This window comes from Artemia franciscana, chromosome 9, assembly GCF_032884065.1.
Source record: "Artemia franciscana chromosome 9, ASM3288406v1, whole genome shotgun sequence".
Taxonomy (NCBI): Eukaryota; Metazoa; Arthropoda; class Branchiopoda; order Anostraca; family Artemiidae; genus Artemia; species Artemia franciscana.
In genome coordinates this window covers 417,101-439,641 of record NC_088871.1, presented here as the reverse complement: position 1 = coordinate 439,641, position 22,541 = coordinate 417,101, and the positions used below count along the sequence as shown (strand labels likewise).

Below are 22,541 nucleotides of genomic sequence, written 5' to 3'. Positions count from 1 at the left end.
TCGTTCTGGATTGTAGTTATTTATTGATTGTGATTTACAGCAGTTTTACGCTTTAAAAATTATTTGACTTTAATTTTTTGACTTGGTTTGATATAGCTCTTTACTTTTCTTTGAAAAACTTCTTTTGTGGAAAAAGTTTTTCAATATTAATTTGTGTTCATTTTAATTGACATAGTCTAATTTAGCTGTTAAAAAATAATATTTAAATGTTTTCTGTTTTTCTCCATAAGAATCCAGATTTTGGTTAATTATTCAGACATTTGAAAAAAATTTTCAACTATTTTTAATTATATATACCCTTTTGACAATCTGAATACATATCCTCCTCGCCTTCCCCCGGGCTATAAAGCTTAATTCCCTATTCTGATCCAAAGACATTATATCTGTGGTATTTTCACAGCCAGGATGCAATTTCATCCTTTTGATTTAGTTCATTAGGAAAAGCAGAAGTGGTAAGAGTAGTACATCTGGACGTCTCAACTTAATATCCTCAGTCATTATTGAAATAACGCTGAGAGGTCTTCCCGACAACCAGCATACATACAGTGCATTCTGATTTAGTTTGAAAACAACATAACACTTTCCCTTGTATTAAACAAGAAAGTTTATATTTTGTATCCCTTTCAACTCCTAAAATTTTGCCTGGGTATCTTGACAGCCTGCCTTATTTTGACATCTTGCTTGCGCTTAAACTATTTTGATGTAGTTCAATAGTAGCATTAATACTAGCAGTAATATTGGAAGAAGAAGGAGCACAATATGTAGTTATATTGGTTGACCTGGAAGTTTCAGCCTAATACCCTAAGGCACTGCTCAGATATTGCTTATACACTCCTTTGATAGCCCATATGTACAAAATGTGTTTTGGATCTATTCAATCACAGCGTCATGATATTGCCTGGTGCTGGTCATGATACTGGCACTGCTCAGATAGTGCTTATACACTCCTTTGATAGCCCATATGTACAAAATGTGTTTTGGATCTATTCAATCCCAGCGTCAAAATTCCCTAAAAGTTCTATTAATACCCTTAGGGGTAGCAATACTAGCAGTCATTGTAATGCAAGAAATAGTTGGGGCACTGGGAGCGGTATAAGTGATAGCAGCAGTAATAGTATAAATGTAAAAATTCAAAATACAAGTAAATGAATGGAAAAATGCAACACAAAACAGAAAACCTAATATTATTAAAACATACTTTCTAATTGTAAAAGGGTTTTATTTGGTATATAGTGGAATGGGGTCTGTTTCTGTTTGCCCCATAAATACGTAGAATTTCAAGAAAATAGCTCAAGATTCCTAGCATTTTATTCATACTTCATGAGACAAACTACAGCATTACACAGGCAGATGTATTTCACACCTTCAACATTTTGTTGAATTTACAACCAATAGAATAAGTTAAACATGACAGTTGTGAATGTCTTCAATATTTGAGATATGTGAAAATGGACGACTTCACCTTGACACTATATCAAACCATCATAAACGGCAGTTGCCAAGAGACATTGCGTTTGACAGACCAATTAAAATATGTCCCGAGCATGCAGTTCTGACTTCTGAAAATATCTCAATAACAAATGATGTTTATGTTCTAAATAAAAAATATATTGTCTGGAAACACAAACAGGTAGCTTGAAAGTATAACGCCGTGAATATAATATCACTCATTATAAACGTGTCTACATTTTGACTATTGCAACAAAATGTAAAAATTCCCCTTTCAATCTTCATTAAGGCTAGATGCCAGTGGACATTGCGTGCAAAAGACCAGGCGAAAGCCATGTCAAGCCTATAGTTTTCAAGACCTTAGCTTTCAACAAATATTTTCTGTAACAAATGTTATTTTTGTTTGACATAGAAGCTCATTGCCTGGAAACAATCCAGGATCACCTGAGGGTGAAACTAGAACTAGTATTAGACATAATCTGATGTTAAAGAAAACAGACAATATGCTGACGCAATGGAATACGTTGTCTGTAAACATCAAGAAAAAATGAGACTCGTCAAATAGTGAGATTTCCAGAGTTTGGAAAATCTCTCAGAGGTAAATTAATCAAAGGCTTTCTATTCCCGTCTCCGAGAGCAAGTTAAATAGTTACTGCAAATAGACAGGTGGGATATAAATTAATGCAAATTCAAATTCGCAGTTGATAAGAATGCTCATTTCAGATAATAAAAAAACAAGTGGATTTTTTATATAATTCTAAGGATGTCAACTCACAGAAATTCAAGGGCAAATGTATTTTACAAAATGTAGGGAGCTGCAAAAATATAGGGGATGATTGCCTCCCCAATAGCGTCTCCTCAATTGATGCCAGATTGCATTCATCTGGTTGACATTTCAGCTTCAGTTTTTTGGAAGAAGACAAGATTGTTGGAACACTAAATTCGTACACCATAGAAAAATTTATGAAAAGCAAAATGAATTGATTTTTTCCATGGGTCTAATTTATTATTATAGATTTTATTGCAATACATTAAAATGCATGTTTTTTTTATTTTAGCAAATCAATCAGTATATCAATCAAGTTATTTTAATAATATTTGCGAAACAAAATAATTCATTTGTGCTTTGCCGCAAGGCTCTATGCTTGGATTGAATAGCACAGACGTTACATGTGCAACTGCTGTTACATCAATGATATTTATTAATAAAAAAAAATACCTATAAAAGAGTCACGAAAGGAAGAAAAAAAAAGAATTTTATATTAAAGCTAAGAGACCTTGTCAAAACATGTTTTTACTCCCTACAAGAATGAAACCAACGAGTGGGCGGGGGAAGTTTGCTCCAAATAATGTTCCTCACAAGGGAATAAAACTAGGACTTACAGAGGGAGTTGAAGGAATTTGAATTTCATACAAATTTCGGGGATGATAAGAAGAATGAACATATGCTCTAAGAGAAGAACATATACATATATATATATATATATATATATATATATATATATATATATATATATATATATATATATATATATTATATATATATATATATATATATATATATATATATACATATATATATATATCCTGCTATATGAGGAACATGCCTTATATTTCTTGCCAGGTTTTGTTTTGGGAAAGTAACATCATTTTTGATGTTAACGTCCTAATAAGATGATTGAATAGCTCAAGTAACTGGCCGAAAAAATATACCATCAATTTGTTAATTTTAAGCTGTTTTGACAAGTTATGTGCTTAAGCCATCACACTCCATCACACTTAAGCAACAAGAGAAGCATCAAGACTATCAATCAATCAATCAATAACTTGATGACCCATATAAAATGACACGAAAGTGCCCATATGGAGTAAAGGTAACAATAAGAGAAGAGAAAAAAAACTAAAAAAAAAGAACTGTAGATTCCTAAATCACCATTGGAGTTGCTACTCCAATTAAAAAACCAACTCAATCTTATAGAGCTTCACTTTATAAGCATAATTTTATGGCTTATTACCCAATGCGCTTCGAGAAATCTAGATGTACAATGCTTCATTTTCTTCGCATTTTGTAGCGTGTAACTTTTTTAATCAATATACCACCTACCTAAAGAACATATCTACTAACCCCAAACTTCCATCAGCCATGCATTGCCAGATTTTGGCTAAACAAAGAAACTATACATTACTCCAAAAAATAACCTTTTTTTTTAAATTTTATCCACAATAACAGAAGTGATATTAACTTGACTTTTTAAGTCCCCCCCCCGTTGTCGTCTCCCAGGATTCAATTTGTAAGATGCAGGTATTTGTTGTATTTGTTTGCTTCAGAATTTAACGGAATAATTTATCTAAGTAGTCACCGGAACAAAGTTCTGCTGAGCACTTCTTCATTATCCGTTCGTTAAGACCTATAAACTTTCAAAAAGTATCATCTCTAGCATCGGGACAAAGGAGTTGAATTGGATGAAGAAAGAGCACAAGTTTTTAATGACTTAGGTCTAATCGTCCTTTACTACTGAATATTATTTTAAAACATATACAGAGAGAAGAAAAATGTATCACTTAATAGTAATTTTGTATAATCCCGATATTTCAAGGTTATACACCCAGTTTCATTAGTTTACATGATAGTAGAATTTATACGATCACTTGTTGATTATAGATAGTTGTGGATTTCAATAGTAAACTTACATATCTTCTCATCTCTTTTTTAGAATGTGGTCATCTGGGTGTCGATCTAGATATCAAGGTACAATGGGCAGATTAAAATTTGCAAGGAGGCCTTTTTGTATAATTGGTAAGCAGTTTTGGTACGTGTTTTATTATGTGCAAGAGAGAAAGAATTTCCAATATAAAAAAGTCACCTCGGTATCAGTTGGTCTAAAATAGAAAAATAATTAATGGTTACAATAATAATATAATAATACTATGCCTTGATTGGGATAGACTGGGTCTTAAGCCACGGCTCTTCTGCTGTTGTGAGATGTTTTGGGGTTTCCACGCTGGTAGAATCTGAATGTATCACATCCTGTCCTTGTAATAGAGACCCTCATTGCTGGGCCTCATGGTAGCGTTGGATGAACCTTCCACGAGTTTTTCCAACAGAACCGTGGTTGTCAATAGAGCTGTGGGGTGAGCTTGAGGATCTTCCTTGGGAACAATACCCAAGTAAAAGACATAGGATTCACTGGATTTTGATTAATGGATAGCTTTTCTGAGTTTGCAAAGTACAAAAAACATGTAAAGCAGGATTTATTTTCAAAAAAATTAGCTATCACAAAGCCAGATAGGCTGAATTTTTATTTCAAAAAAAAAACTGGTAATACCTTAATAATATATAGTTACCCAAATGATCCCAAGATTGTACAAAGCCTTTAATCAGCTGGAGGCCAATTAGGACTCCCCGCCATCCAGTTCTAAGTAGGCTGAACTGCTTTTATGTATAAGTTAGAAGAATTTATTAGCCTTGATCGGCGCTGATGGAACCTTTTCTTCTCTTTTAGCCGTAATAGTTTCTGCGGTTTAAATACAGTAATATGAAAATCAAAACATGGAACGTTGTCCTGTGGAGGTGCAGTGGGTTTGACCTTAGCTTGGTAATACGGCACCCAGAGATCAATCATGCTGCAGCAATGCACTGCAGGGCCGACACAGGGACCTTAGTAGTCAAGAAGCGTCGTTAATCTGATACAAATACAAACATGGAATGTTTGACGCGGAAAAGCGGATATTGTATTGACCTTTTGACTAACGATTTCAGACATTCTGGACCAGACTTGTTGAAAGTTACACTGAATGGGGAGTCTTTTCTCCTAGGGGCATGATTCCTGGTGTGGTCGGTTATTTGGTTTGAGACCGGGGTCAGTGGCGTGACTCTTAACCAGAGTCGTTTAGGCTCAACCAGAGTCGAACCAGCTCTAAATGGGCACCAAGATGAATATGGGGAAGGTACGCTTGAAGGATGTGCCAAATCAAAGGATAGCTGCCCCCCCCCAAATTTCACTTCCTTGATGAAGGGCCACGAAACAGAGATCAGTAATACCAGTTTGGAAGTTAAGGGTCTAGTGCAATCTATAAAGTGGAAAGATAGGCTCTACCACTCCTATAAAGAGAGACGTCGATAACATCACATCTCCCCACGGTAATTAGTATAACACAAACTTTCTAGCGTTTTTACCTCCTATCAGTGACAAATCTATATTTCTTTCACCCATATGTCCAGAAGAACTTATAAATATCACCCGAATACTGAAGAATGGTACCTTGTCAGGAGCAGATGGATCCACGACTAACCTACTTAAACAAATAATCCCTACAATAGCCGAAGTCCTAGAGCACATCATTAACCTCAGTTTCAAGGAAGGAACATATCCTCAGTGCCTCAAGACTGCTCGAATAATTGCTCTTCACAGAGGCGGAGATCCAACGAACCATCATATTGCAGACCAATATCTATTATTTCAGTATTTTCAAAATTACTGGACAGATGCATTTATAACAGACTTTTAAGGTATTTGATGAGCACTGGATTCTTCACTCTTTCGCAATCGGGCTTTAGTAGAGATCACTCAACTGAGCACGCCATTTTCGTCCTCTCTCAATTTATTCACGATGCAGTGGATAATGGAGAAACAGCCATATGTGTTGACATAAAAAAGGCATTTGATACGATATCTCATTTTATTCTGAAGATCAAGTTAGATCAATCTATATATATAAAAATAAGTTGTTTGTCTGTCTGTCGACTGACGTCATTATAAGGATATGACGTCTGAATTATTTCATCATATACCAATTCAAAAACGAATGTATTCAAGCCGAAGTAGCTGAGTTGGTAAAGCGTTATGTTCCAGGTTCTAGGTCCGAGAGGTTCCAGGATCGAAAATTGGCTTTAGCAAAAAAACTGAAAAAGAAAAAAAACTAAAAAAAGGAAAAAACTAGAAAATAAAGGAGAAAAAGAAAACTAAAAAAAAAAAATAAAAAAAAACTAAAAAAGGTAAAAACTACAAAAAGAAACTAAAAAGAAAAAAGAAAAAAAAAACTAAAAAATCTAAAAAAAGGTAAAAACCAAAAAAAACTAAAAAAAGGAAAAAAAACAAAAAATTTATTTCATCATAAGGTAAAAACTACAAAAAAAAAATAAAAAGAAAATACTAAAAAAACTAAAAACTAAAAAAGAAAATAAAAAATGAAAATAAAGGAGAAAAAGAAAACTAAAAAAAATTCAAAAACAAATGTATATACAGACCGGGACACAGGGAATATAAATGACGACCGGGACACTCAAAGAGAAATTATAGACTGGGACACCGGGACACAAATGATGACTGTGACGTGCGTGTCGACTGGCGTCATGTTTGTGTGTCGACTGGCGTCATGTTTGTCGACTGTAAATGACGACTGGGACACTGGGACACAAATACAACGGGAACGCCGGGGGGCAAAGGGGGATATATAAATGACGATGGGGACACAGGGAATGTTTGATTAGCAATCACCATCAACAAAGCTCAAGGGCAATCATTAGAATAATGAGGTATAGATCTGAATACGGATTGTTTTTCCCATGGACAATTATATGTTGCATGTTCAAGAGTCAGTAAACCTGACAATCTATTTATATTTACAGACAATGGCCTCATTCAAGTGCTGGTCTATATTAATCACTAATTTAGGAAAACAGTCTTCCTTTTCTCCTTCTGTCTCCTTTTTTTTTTTTTTTTTTTTTTGTGTTTGTGCTATATATATATATTTCTTTTATTATATATATATATATATATATATATATATATATATATATCTATATTCACAGGTGGGACACAGGAACACAACTACAATGGCGCGTAAACAAAAATGGCACGTAAAGACTTACGCGCGCGAGAGGGCTTGGGGGGGGTGGCGCGAAGCGCCACCCCAACAGCTAGTATGGAATAAGAGGTCCGGCAAAAACCCTGATAACGTCATACTTAAAAGAATGAAAGCAGCATATAGATGGGGGTGATGTTATGTCATCCGAAATGCTACTGCCAAATAATGTAGGTGTCCTTCGAGATTCTATCCTAGGCCCTCTAGTGTTTTCAATGTATATCAATGACCTCGCTCATGAATTAGAGGAAATTGGATTGACTGTAATGTTTGCTGACGATACAGCGTGTAGCGTAAACACTCGCAGTGAAACCTCTCTAAGATAAACAAGATCTACGTTGAATGCATGGGCAATGTGAGGTGTTGCAGCAACCTTTGTTCAGCTTCGCCGAGTAAAGTGTCGCGAGAGCAACACTTTGGTTTTGTTTCCTCGCTTCGATTAAACGCTAAATCTGTTAATCTGGAAGGATCTTGAAATAAATGCTAGGTACACCAACTTGCAAAAGTTGCAAAACCTTCTTTGCTGAAGATGATTGTAGCCTATTAGCCGATTATTACTTACAAGTCCCCTATATGTCTTACCACTGGAACCAAATTGGTCTTACCATCAAATACACCGGAAACAAACAATATGTACACCAACTAGCAAAAGTTGCGAGCCCCTTATTGCAGAAGATGATTATGAGCTAACAGCCGACTATTGCTTAAAACTCCCCTATATGTTTCATAGTTGGTATCGGCCTATTTTTGGTTTCAGTATGTACCTTACTACTGAAGTTGTCAACCCCTTTAAACTTTCAAACTGGTGTATCTCATGAAAGATTTTTTCTACCAAAAAATGGATGAAATATATTTTGATCAGCTTATCAATAGCTATCGACTGCCGTCGAAAAAAAAATATCTATCTGTCGTAGTTGAAAAGTTGATTTTTTTTTGCCGTAGGCCAAGTTTCTAAAGTCATCACTTAAAAAGGAGCAAAGGACAAACTCTAATTTCTTTAGCAATGAGAGAACTTTTAAAGTTTAAGAGTCAAATCTGACACCATTTCTGTATCGGCTTATTTTTGGTTTCAGTGTGTATATTACTACTAAAGTTGTCAACCCCTATAAACTATCAAACTGATATATCTCATGAAGGAATTTTTCTACTAAAAATGGATGGCATGTGCTTTGATCAGCTCATCAAGAGCTATCGACTGCCGTCGAAAAAAAAAATCTATCTGTCTTAGTTCAAAAGTTTGCCGTAAAAAGTTTTTTGCCGTAGGCAAAGTTTCTAACGTCATGACTTAGAAAGCAGCAAAAGACAAACTCTAATTTATTTAGCATTGTGAGAATTTTTAAAATTTATGAGGAACATCTGATACCATTTCTCTACCGCCGCAATCCCAAGTGCAAAAAAAAAGAATTATAAACTCAGCCGAAACCACGAACAGAAAAGGGTAGAAACAATAGATTTTTGGCCCCAGGCAAGAGCTCTACAAAGCTTTCCAAAACGCAAAGTCATATTCATCAATTCTGTCGAAGGTCCACACTTTCTGTAAAAACCGTAGAGGTTAGACCATTGCCACTTTCTAGGAATAAGCTGAAATCGGGGTGCTAGGAAAAAAAAAACACGACAAAACCAAAGCAAGTGAAATCTTGTTCGAAAAATATGACTTGAAAGTGGAGAGATTTGAAACGCTATGATACTTAGGAATTATATCGGATGCAAATTTGTCATTTAAGACCCATATTGACAAGCTTCGTATCTCTCTGAGCAGAAAGGTTGGGATAATGCGACATCTTCGTCACCTCCTACCATACCATCCAATGTGTTGCATATATTTTTCTCTTGTCCGTTCATATACAAACTATAGTGTCATAGTTTACCTGAATACATTCAAAATCCATCTTCATTCACTTAAAGTTCTCCAAAATAAAGCCATGTGAACCCTTGTGAGTTACCTTCCTGCACCATTGTCTATTCCAGAGTCATCTTCAACAAAGAGTGCATATAAATACCTAAATATACCTATTACACTCCTTATACCATTTATTACAGTGTAGTTTACAGTGAAATATAACGAAAATTTACTTCCACCTCTTCTTCATAAATTCGACCTGCTTCCCTTGGAATCTACTCAATCCTGCTTTACTCGACAAAATTCACTAATTCACCGGCCTCTTGTCAGATGTGAGCGACTTCGGTTTTCTTTGATATATAGTTTGATATTAAATTATAATAATTATAAAAACAATATGAAGGGGTTGTCTCCGAGTAGTACAAAAAAAAACATTTAAAGACTTGTGATAAGAGAATATTAGTTTTTTTTCGAACAATTATAAATTATTATTACTTGTTTTATTTTGTGGTTTGTGGAATTTTTTTTTTTTTGATTTTGATGGGTTCGCCCCTCTTATCAGCTCTGAAGTTGTCTGTTTTGTTATGATTGTTGTTTGTTTGTGAGTTTGAACGGGTGAGTACTATGATTTTTCTCTCTCTCGTTTTGAAGAAGGTTGTTGTTTTCTTTTCTAACATCCGTGCCATTCGCACTATGCTCTCTGCCGAGAGTAGGTCTCACTTATGTTGTAATTATTGGAAAATAAAAGAACATGAACCTGTAGAATCGACTGAGGGAGTCGGTGGTGACCTAGTTGACTTCTGCACTGAGTTACAGGAAAGTACAAAATATAGTATTTTTATTACAAGATAATAATACCCTGATTGGTGCAAATTCATTCGCCCCCTCTTCAACACCATGCTCCTTACGCTAAAGTAGTTTTATTATTTTCAAAAGAGCTATTTATTCTAATTAAACGGCTTTTGTGATTCAGGGGTCATTCTAAGAGAATTGGAACAAAATTAGAGTTTTATCTTAGAAAGTGAGGTATTGACGAGGGGGCAAAGCTCCTCATATACGTAACAGTTTCTGTTTGTTGTAAGTTTTAATATTGCTCCTTACTTTCAGTTGACAAACTTGTTTTTTTTATTTAATAATAATGGGAGTCCTCTTCATGAGGAACCCCTGAAATATTGTTGGGAAAACTGGCAACCCCTTTATGGAAAATTCTCTTCCCCCATGAAAATTTCCTCCATGGAGAAATCCTCCCAGAGTTGAATTAGAAGTTAAGCAGAACTGTGTCCTTCTCCGTTTATATATATCATTTTGATTGATTATGTTCTAAGGAACACAACAAATGCTAAAGGAGAATATGGTATCAAATTGCGATGTGAAGTTCCCCTAGATTTAGGCTACATAGAAAAGGTAGCTAAATAAATTAATTCTTGAATTTTTTGAGACTTCAGCTTACATGAATAGGTTTGAAAATTAATGTCTACAAGATTAAGTCAATCAATGCAGGTGAATTAAATTAAATGACATATCGGTTTTGAGTTACAATTTTAATGTTCTTTGGTGTCAGTTATCAAACTAAAAAGTTTTTTCTTTTACTCTGGTTTTTCGTTTCAACAATAATAAAAAAAGAAGCAGAATCGAACAGAGATATCTCTTAAAGTATTAATTAATTTTTGAAAGCATCCAACGTTTATTCCGCTTTGTATTTTGAACAACAATTATGATATTCTTGGGTTTCAGTTACCAAACAATTTTCTAAGGTATCTGTTACCAAACAGTTTTTTTTCTCTTACTCTGGTAATTCTTTATCACATGTTTAAAAACGTAGAGAAGCAGAATCAAACAAAGAATATATGTAAAAATACCGGCTAATTTTAGACCATTCACAACATTTATTCTTTTTCCTCCTTCCTTGGTAAATTACCATTTGAAGCTTATCAAGGGTACATTTAATATTTTAGACTGCAATTTTGATTTTTTTTTTTTTTTTAGGTATCCGTTACCAAACTATTTTTCTATATTGCTCTGATTTTTCTTTTTTTTTTTTTTCATGATAAAAAAGAGAAGAAGGATCAAGCAAAGAAACTTCCTATAAATATCGGCTAATTTTGGACTCCCCCAGCGATTATTATTTGTTTCTCCTTCCTTGGTAAACTATGATTCGAAGCTTATCAAGAGTGCACGTATATTATAGACTGCGAATTTGAATTTTTTTTTTCTCTTGCTCTGTTTTTTTTTTTTTTTTTTTTACATGTTTAACAAAATAGAAGGAGGATCAAACTAAGAACATCAGCTAATTTTAGACCGCTCCCAACATTTATTATTGTTTTCTCCTTTCTTGGTAAACTGTCATTCAAAGCTTATCGAGAGTACTTTTTAAATTACAGTTTTGATTTTCTTGGTTGTCAGTTAACAAATAAAGAGTTTTTGTTCTTCCTGTGGTCTTTTTTTTACTGCGCTAAGAAAAAACGAAAAGTAGGATCAAACAAAGAAAAGCTTTTAAATATTAGTTGATTTTAGACTGCTCCAATTTTTTTTTCTTTCTTTCTCTTTCATTATTTGGTAATCTACCCTCACCATGTAAGCTTGAGGCTTATCTACAGTACATTTTATGTTTTAACTATAATTTTGATATTTTTTTAGGTATCTTATGGTTTTTAGGTAAACAAAATTTTTGCCTCCTACTCTAGTTTTCCATTTTAGCCAGCTAAAACAAAACCAAAACTGAGTCGTACAAAAAAAAGTCCGCTAAAAATATTTACTGGCATGATTCAGCTCCTAGGATTTATTATTTGTATTAAAGCACTTGAGTTACCAAATCAAACGATTTTGTTTCTATTTCTTCGGTAAATTATCACATACGCGCGGAAATACATGTAGAGCGCATTTCACGTTCTAAACTGAAAATTTAATTTCTTGGGGTTTATTTTTCAAATAAAGTAGGTAGATTTTAATGCTAATTTTGCGGGATATTTAACAGAAAGCAGTATGTAGATGGGGCTGCTGTTATATCATCTGAAGTGCTACAGTCAAATAGTGTAGATGCTACAGTAGAAATAATGTGATCAAGCACATCTTGTGCTTAAACCACATTTTGGGTTTCCTTGACTGTAAGCTTTCAACCAAAATCTCTGCCAATCTATTTCTATGGCTTTTCCTTCTCTAACATATGAACACAAGTGAAAGATACGAAGAAGAAAAAAGTCCACATGACAGAAAGTTAAGAACATTAAAAGACTAAAACAAAATTTAAATTCCTAGAATTCATTTCAGAAGTAAACCAAAATAAAAGAAAAGACAACTGAATCTGGCGAGCCAAGAATAAATACACTCTAGTAAAAAATATTGATTATTGCCTATTGCTTAGATTTTTCTTACTTTAACCTGATTTTGCTTAGTAAATAAAAATTAAAAAAGTAAATATGGATGTCATAAAAGGAATATTTTGAATTTTCTCTTTCTTCAATTTTTAACTTTCCTTTAACTTCCTTAAGCTTCGTAGATATAAAATATGATCGTAAGAACGTTTCGTCATGATCCTTCAACCTTTAAAATTGGATTTTGGGAGAAAGCAAATTTTAACGAGTATATTCTATCTTAGGCTGTTTTAAGAAAGAAATGAGACTCAAAGGTAAATTGTGAACGGGTTCTAATGTGTTAGAAATACGTTCTCACTCTTGGAAAACATGTCTTAAACTGTCGGCGAAATAAAAAAGTATTTTATTGAATAGAGGGCTAGTAGCTTACGTCTTAGTGATAAGAAGACACTTATCAGACACTTCTGCTCTCCATATAATGAGACTCGTATCTTAAAAACCTTAGAATAGAGAAAATGGCCTTCTACCTATTTTATAGTTTTTATCGTAAATGGTAAATGAAAGGGTTTCCAATTCACTTTAAAAACAATTCTAGTAAAAATTTTATTATTTAAAACAAATACAAATAAACAAGCCCTTTATTCTCGAGCCAATATGATACAACCAGGTGAATTCTTGCATTATTGTATCCTCATGATAAAAAAAAAAGAAAAAAAATGTCACGCTTTACTTTTGTTAGAGCCTTCATCCTCGGACCAGCGAGACAAAAGATTTAAATTTTAGTTTAGAATATAAGATTTACTGGGGAAATAGGACCCTCATACATAACAGATTAATACTATTTTATAGTTTTACGTCGCTTTCTAGTAAAAAAAAAAAAAAAAATCTTAAACCGCACCAATAAAACTAAATATACTTTGAGGAATGAATTCAACAACAACAAAAATATTAAGAACTTACTTATTCATGGAATTCACGTCTTTTTAAGAGTGTGAGGCTCACTGTATCGGGTTTATTTGGTTTTAGCATAATAAAAGTATCTTATACGTTTAGGATCTTACTTTTTGAGATCCTGTATGATCCTCTCAAGATTTTATGTGGTAGATCCGCTCACGCATATGACCAGATATCTTTAAGCCTGTGCGCACTTCATGTATGAAAAATCAACATTTTCTCAGATTTAATTTATTTCACACAATTTGTCTTTTTGTGCATTTTCAATTTTATTTTTTCAGATATTATAACTATATGTGCCTCAATTGTTGTTATTTCTGTTGGGACGAACGGACGGTTTGCCACATCCACCCTTCGTATCCTTCGTTTTTTTCAAATTTTAAGGATGGTTCGCATGGACAGAAGAGGGGGAACTTGGAAACTTCTTGGATCTGTAGTTTATGCTCACAGACAGGTCAGAATTTGATACCTATTTAACTTTAAAGGATTGATCTACTTGTTCAATCAAAAATGATTATATATTTTGTTTTTAAGAAGCAAAATAGAAAAATAACAACATTTTTCTTATTATTTGGTAACGTATACTGTTTTGCTTTGTCAATCTAGTAAATTGGATTTTCAAATTTAGATTGTTTTTCCAGGCTCATCCCTAGATATAGTGATTTATTCTCTCCCAAGGAATTTTTTTGCTTTAATGACGTCCGGTTAGTTCTGGAAGGTTACTTTAATCATCGAATTTGACCTTTTCTAGAATCTTGAGTCCCTATTAACAACGCTTTGTCTTGGAAGTGGCAAAGATACACCCAAAGATACTTCAGGGGGGGGGGGGAGAGAGATAAAAGATTTACTATTAAGATTTAATTATTAAGGTACCTTCATTGGGTATATAGCTGAACACAATAAACTGAACATAAAAAAATGAAAAAAATACTTTCATTCTTTTTCCTTCTTCTTTTTGTTGATTGCAGTATAATTATTAAGGTTTCTTCAGAGGGTCTTTAGCTGAACATAGGGAACTGAACACAATACGCGCAATACTTTCCCTCTTTTTCCTTCTTCTTTTTGTTGATAGAACAATAAACTCAACACGCTATAATCAGAACATAATGCGCACAATACTTTCCTTCTTTTTCCTTCTTCTTTTTGTTGATAGCCGTACAATTATTAAGGTTTCTTCAGCGTGTCTTTAGCTGAACACAATAAACTGAACACAATACGCGCAATACTTTCTCTCTTTTTCCTTCTTTTTTTGTTGATAGCATAATAAACTTAACACACTATATACTGAACACAATACACACATTACTTGCCTTCTTCTTTCTTCTTCCTTTTCTCGATAAAAGTATAAATACTTAGGTTTCTTCAGCGGACCTTTAGCTGAACCCAAGAAACTGAACACAATAAACTGAACGCATTATAAACTGAACACAATGCTCATAATACTTTCCTTATTTTTTCCTACTCCTTTTTGCTGATTGCAGTATAACTGTTAAGGTTTCTTCAGTGGGTCTTTAGCTGAATAAATAAAAAAAAACTAATTTTTTTAGCTGAAAGTAAGGAGCTATATTAAAACTTAAAACGAACAGAAATTACTCCGTATATGAAATGAGTTGTCCCCTCCGCAAACCCTCGCTCTTTATGCTAAAGTTTGACTCTGCCACAATTCTACTTTTTAAAACAATTGAAAGCTTTAGCGTAAAGAGCGAGGGATTGCGGAGGGGACAACTCATTTCATATACGGAGTAATTTCTGTTCGTTTTCAGTTTTAATGTAGCTCCTTACTTTCAGCTAAAAAAAATTAGTTTTTTTTATTTAATTTCTGAACGTTTTTGAATTAATGCATGTTTGGTTTTGGCTCTCCGCACATAAATTATTAAAATGAAACTTGTATATTATATATTCTCTTAGTTTTGATCAGACGATTTTGAAAAATAAGGGGCGGAGAAGGAGGCCTAGTTGCCCTCCAATTTTTCGGTTACTTAAAAAGGCAAATAGAACTTTTAATTTTTAATAAACGTTTTTATTAGTAAAAAATACACGTAACTTAAGAATTAACTTGCGTAACAAACTTTCATAACCTTATATTTTTATTATGTATACGAGGGGGTTTGTACCCTCGTTAATACCTCGCTCTTTACACTAAATCGTAAGTTTTGTCCCAATTCTTTAAGAATGACCCCTGAATCAGAAAGGCCGTAGAATAAATAGTTGAAGTTACTAAAAATACTTTAGCATAAAGAGCAAGGTATTTATCTCCTCCTAAGTACCTCGCTCTTTATGCTAAAGTAGTTTTAGAACCCCTCATATGCGTAATTATCTCTGTTCGTTTTAAGTTTCAATGCTACTTCTTCCTTTCATTTGAAAAAACGTTTTCATGTTTATTTTTCATTGTTTTTTTATAGTAATGCTAGAGAACCCTGCGCCCTTTTCATTGAATTTTTCTTCCCCCATGACAGATTCCTCCAAGGAAAGATCCTCCAACATAGCCCCCTCTCTTCAGCCCCACCCCCAAACAAAATAAAATCCCCCTGAAAACGTCTGTACACTTCCCAATAACCATTACTATATGTAAACACTGGTCAAAGTTTGTAACTTGCAGCCCCTCCCCTAGGGATTGTGGGGGAGTAAGTCATCCCCAAAGACATAGTTATTATGGTTTTCGACTATGCTGAACAAAATGGCTATCTCAAAATTTCGATCCGTTGACTTTGGGAAAAAAATGAGCGTGGGAGGGGGCCTAGATGCCCTCCAATTTTTTTGGTCACTTAAAAAGGGCACTAGAACTTTTCATTTCCGTTAGAATGAGCCCTCTTGCGACATTCTAGGACCACTTGGTCGATACGATGACCCCTGGGGAAAAGAAAAAAAAAAAACAAACAAACAAATAAACACGCACCCGTGATTTGTCTTCTGACAAAAAACACAAAATTCCACATTTTTGTAGATAGGAGCTTGAAACTTCTATAGTAGGGTTCTCTGATACGCTGAATCTGATGGTGTCATTTTCGTTAAGATCCTACGACTTTTAGGGGGTGTTTCTCCCTATTTTCTTAAATAAGGCAAATTTTCTCAGGCTCGTAACTTTTGATGGGTAAGACTAAACTTGATGAAACTTACATATTAAAAATCAGCATTAAAATGCGATTCTTTTGATGTAGCTATTGATATCAAAACTCAATTTTTTAGAGTTTTGGTTACTATTGAGCCGGGTCGCTCCTTACTACAGTTCGTTACCACGAACTGTTTGATACAATAAACTAAACACAGTAAACCGAGGACACTATAAACTGAACACAATACAAACAATTCTTTCCTTTTTCTTCCTTCTTCTTTTTGTTCATAGTAGTATAATTATTAAAATTTCTTCAGCGGGTCTTTAGCTGAACACAATAAACTGAACACACTATAAAATGAACACAGTACATGCAGCACTTGCCTTCTTTTTTCTTCTTCTTTTTGTTGATAGCAGTATAATGATCAAGGTTTCTTCAGCGAGTCTTTAAATGAACACAATAAACTGAACTCACTATAAAATGAACACAATACACACAATACTTTCCTTCTTCTTCCTTCTTCTTTTTCTTGATAACAAATTACTATTAAGGTTTCTTCAGTGGGTCTTTAGCTGAACACAAGAAACTGAACATAATAAACTGAATACACTATAAAATGAACACAATGCGCATAATACTTTCCTTTTTTTTACCTTCTTCTTTTTATTGATAGCAGTGTAATTATTAAGGTTTCTTCAGCGGGTATTTAGCTGAACACAATAAACTGAACACACTATAAACTTGAACACAGTACTTTCCTTCTTTTTTCTTCTTATTTTTGTTGATAGCAGTATAATTATTAAGGTTTCTTCAGAGAGTCTTTAGCTGAACACAAGAATCTAAACACACTGAATTGAACACACTATAAACTGAACACAATGCACACAATACTCTTCTTCTTCTTCCTTCTTCTTTTGTTGATATCAGTATAATTATTAAGGTTTCTTCAGCGGGTCTTTAGATGAACGCAATAAACTGTACACAATAAACTGAACACAGTATAAACTGAACACAGTGTACATAATACTTTCGTTATCTTTCCCTACCTCTTTTGTTGGTTGCAGTATATTTGTTAAGGTTCCTCCAGCGGGTCTTTAGCTGAACAATAAAAAAAAAAGGCAATAAACTTAACACAATAAACTAAACACACTATAAACTGAATGCAATACCTACACTACTCTCCTGCTTTTTCCTTCTTCTTTTTGTTGATATCAGTATAACTATTAAGGTTCCTTCAGCGGGTCTTTAGCTGAACAATAAACAAAACACAATAATCTGAACACACTATAAACTGAATGCAATATCAACAATATTCTCCCTCTTCCTCCTTCTTCTTTTTGTTGATATCAGTATAATTATTAAGGTTTCTTAAGCGGGTCTTTAGATGAACGCAATAAACTGTACACAATAAACTGAACACAGTATAAGCTGAACACAGTGTACATAATACTTTCGTTATCTTTCCCTACCTCTTTTGTTGATTGCAGTATATTTGTTAAGGTTCCTTCAGCGGCTCTTTAGCTGAACAATAAACAAAACGCAATAAACTGAACACACTATAAACTGAACACAATGCGCACAATACTTTCCAATTATTCCTTCTTCTTTTTTTTAATAGCAGAATAATTATTAAGATTTTTTTCGGCGGGTCTTTAGCCTAAACAATCTTGATTCTGGCGGTTGATGCATTTGTTTGTTTCGCATAAATAATTTATAATTTTCGAAAATTTTATTTTTAGAAAATAGATAATTTTTATAAGAGAAACAAGTTTAACCCTTCCTCAACACATTGCTCTTTACGCTAAAGTTAAAATTTCATCCCAGTTCTTTAAAGTCGACTCCTGAAACACAGGGTTATTTGATTTGAACAATAAGTTACCTTTTTTAAAGTGCTGCAAAACTTTAGTGTGAAGAACGAGGTGTAGAGGAGGGGAAAACTCCCTCATATACGTAATAATTTCTGTTCGTTTTAAGTTTAGATGTTGCTCCTTACTTTCAGTGGAAAAAACTGCTGTTGTTTTTTATTCGATCCTTGAAAAAGCACGTATATTACTCCAGTGCCTCTGTGCCAGGCATGGAGAGTAACTGAAGTTTTTATCAAACAGTCCGTGGTAACGAACTGTAGTAAGGAGCGACCCGGCTCAATAGTAAACGAAACTCTAAAAAATGGAATTTTGATATTAATAGATGCATCAAAAGAATTGGATTCTTATGCTTATTTTAAATATATCAGTTTAATCAAATTTAGTCTTACTCATCAAAAGTTACGAGCCTGAGAAAATTTGCCTTATTTTGGAAAATAGGGGGAAACACCCCCTAAAAGTCATATGATTTTAAGAAAATACTACACCATCGCATTCAGCGTGTCAGAGAACCCTACTGTAGGAGCTTTAAGCTCTTATCTACAAAAATGTGGAACTTAGTATTTTTTGCCAGAAGACCGATCACGGGTGCGTGTTTATTTATTTGGTTTGTTTGTTTTTTTCCCCCAGGGGTGATCGTATCGACCAAGTGGCCCTAGAATGTCGCGAGAGGGCTCATTCTAACGGAAATTAAAAGTTATATTTCCCTTTTCAAGTGACCAAAAATTGGAGGGCACCTAGGCCCCCTCCTACGGTCATTTTTTCCCAAAGACTACGGATCAAAATTTTGAGATAGCCATTTTATTCAACATAGTCGAAAAACATAATAACTATGTCTTTGAGGCTGACTTACTCCCCCACAGTACCCGGGGGAGGGGCTGCAACATACTAACTTTGACCAGCGTTTATACATAATAATGGTTATTCGGAAGTGTACAGACCTTTTCAGGGGTTTTGTTTTCGTTGGGGGGTTGAGGGGAGAGGGCTACGTGGGAGGATCTTCCCTTGGAGGTTTTTGTCATGTGAGAAGAGAAATTCCATGAAGGGGGCGCAGGATTTTCTAGCATCATTTTAAAAAAACAACAAAAAATAAATATGAAAATTTTTTTTCCACTGAAAGTAAGGACCAGCATTAAAACTTAAAATGAACAGAGATTATTACGCATATGGGGGGTTCATCTCTTCCTAAATACCTCTGTCTTTATGCTAAAGTATTTTTAGTTTATTACTATTTAAACTATTTACTCTACAGCCTTTGTGATTCAGGGGTCAATCTTAAAGAATTGGGACAAAATTAAAACTTTAGTGTAAAGAGCTCGGTATTAACGAGGGGGCAAACCCCCTCATATACATAACAAAAATATACGAATATAGAAGTTCGTTACGTAACTTAATTTGTAAGTTACTTATATTTTTTACTAATAAAAACATTCGTTGAAAATTAAAAGTTATAGTTGCCTTTTTAAGTAACTGAAAAATTGGAGGGCAACTAGGCCTTCTCGTCTGATCAAAACTAAGAGAAAGCCATTTAGCAAAAAAAAAATAATACGCAAATTTCGTTTTAATTATTCATTTATGAAGCATGCATTAATTCAAAAACGTTCAGAAATTAAATTAATTTTTTTTTAACTGAAAGTAAGGAGCGACATTAAAACTTAAAACGAACAGAAATTACTCCGTGTATGAAACGGGCTGTTGCTTCCTCAACGTCCTACTCCTTACCTTAAAGTTTTTTACTGTTTTATAAAGTAGAATTGAGAGAAATAGTCAAACTTTAGCGTAAAGAGCGGGGTGTTGAGGAAGGAACAGCCCCTTTCATACACGGAGTAATTTCTGTTCGTTTTAAGTTTTAATGTCGCTCCTTACTTTCCGTTAAAAGGAACTTGTTTGTTTTTTTATTTAATTGTTAGAAAAAGCAGAGTTGTGACAAATAGTCAAACTTTAGCGTAAAGAGCCAGGCATTAACGAGTGAACAACTCCTTTCTTATATGGAATAGTTACTGTTTGTTTTAAGTTTTAATGTCGCTGCTTACTTTCAGTTAAAACAAACTTGCTGTTTTATATTTAATCTCTGAACATGTTTCAACTAATGCAGGCTCAAAGTTGGTTCACGTTACATAAAAAATTAAAACGAAATTTATATATTTATTATGACTGATTTACTCCTTCTATGAAGGGTGCTCCCTCCTCAAAACATGGCTCTTTAGGCTAAAGTTGTTAGCACTTTCAAAAATCTTCCTATTCCAATTAAATCGACCCCGTGTTTCAGTAGCCATTCTTAAAAAACACAGACAAACAGTCAAACTTCATCGTGAAGAGCAAGGAATTTAGGAAGGGGCAATCCTTCATATATGGAATAATTTCTGTTTGTTTTGACCTTTAATGTTGCTCCTAACTTTCAGTTAAAAAACTTGTTTTTTTATATTTTATATTTCTGATCCTTACTCAAATAATAAGGGTAAATCTGGCCCATTCTCTATGAAATATACCCCCTCCCCTCACGGAAAAAAACCCTCTATAGAAATAGATAGGAATCTATAGAAATAGATTTTTCTCTATAAAAAAAATCCACGGTAACCCTCTATAGAAAATGCATCCAATGTAAATTCCCCCCCCCCTCCTGTGAAATTCCGCCCAGACAGGTACATCTTCTCTGAAAATACCCTTCCCCGTAAAATTACTTGCGGAAGATTCAGCCTGAAAAATTCTCCTTGGTATTCTTTCTTTTGAATAAGACTTTAATCTTTAATCGGTTTCTCGATCACTCCAGAACGCGGAAGCCCGTTTCCGTGCAAATTATTTTCCAGAAATGAAAACACACGGAAAATAGTCCCCGAATAATTCCCCAGAACATTTCCACATGTGAAATTTGGCTAAGACAATGTATGACAATTAAAAAGGATTTCGTATAGTAATTCTTTCAAATCCTCCAGTGTAACATTTCCCCTGGAAAATCCAACCCCTAGAAATTTCCCTCCCTAAGGAAGATTCTCCCTATAGGAATCCACCCCTGGGCATGGGAGAGGGGTCAGTGGCCCTCAAATCTTTTTGTTCATCTAACAAGGTCACTGGATTTTTAGTTTCCATTCGAATGAACCCTCTCATTATATTCTAGGACCACTGGGTTGATATGATCATCCCTAGAAAGAAAATAAAATAAACACGCATTCATGATCTTTCTTCTGGCAAAAAAAAAAGACAAAATTCCATATTTTAGCATATAGGAGCTTGAAACCTCTACAGTAGGGTTTTCAGATAAACTGAATATGATGGTACGATTTTCTTTAGGATTCAATGGCTTTTAGGAAGTTTTTCCCCCTTTTACCAAAAATTAGGGAAATTTTGTCAGGGTTGTAACTTTTGATGGGTGAGACCAAACTTGATCAAACCTATATATTTTAAATTAGCATGAGAATCCGATTCTTTTTATGGATCTATTAGTATCAAAAATCCGTTTTTTAGAATGTCGGTTACTATTGAGCCAGGTCACTCCTTACTTACAGTTCGTTACCACGAACTGTTTGATCACAATATCTGGGAATTTTTTTTAAACAACCGCACCTTCCCCTGTTTCTTTCATATATCCTTAATTAAGGGACTTGGAGAACTGTTCTTCAACATATCTTCATCAGAGAACAGGTCTTCAGCGATGCTAAGTCGTTGTTCTTTTTGCAGGGGTTGCAACACTTCAGTGGTTAATTCTATATAGCCACTTCGCCTTAGGTCCTACCTTTTGGTTTTATTTGGGTTTACTGGGTTATTTATTTGAACATTGAAGGTCTGGTCGAACAATAAAGCATTATTTTCCTTGAATTTCCCTTCGAAGGATTATCTACTTCAAGATATTTTGACCACGGATGCTCCGCTTTAATCCGATTCCCGTCTAACTTCTCACCTCTCGACCAATTTTTTTTTCCATTTTATCTCAGTTCTATAATGCCCATATCCCTTCCCCTCTTTCTCAGACACCTTTTTGTGCGATGAATTTTACCAACTTCTTTCAGTCACATCGTCAGAATTCATTTACATATTTATATTCAATCTATCCTGTCGAAGAAGACAGGTCATAAACACGAGGTGGAATTTTGTTCCTTGCTTTTGTTTTTTCGACGTAATACCTTAAATTACGTATTTTTTCCAAGGCTACTCTGCCTTTCTATGACAAACAAATAGACATTCATACAGAGATAAGTCTATTTAATTGACA

General features: G+C 34.1%; 1 protein-coding gene across 5 annotated transcripts in view; it reads left to right on the top strand.

Annotated features, from left to right (window-relative positions):
* The window catches only part of LOC136030850 (potassium voltage-gated channel subfamily KQT member 4-like), a 317,182-nt gene that overhangs the window by 130,715 nt on the left and 163,926 nt on the right, over nt 1–22,541 (top strand). For all 5 annotated transcript variants that reach the window (XM_065709896.1, XM_065709898.1, XM_065709895.1 and 2 more), the window contains 2 exons: nt 4,164–4,246; nt 13,701–13,873. In XM_065709896.1, coding sequence (XP_065565968.1) covers nt 4,164–4,246; nt 13,701–13,873 — 256 coding nt within the window. The remainder of the gene's footprint in view (nt 1–4,163; nt 4,247–13,700; nt 13,874–22,541) is intronic.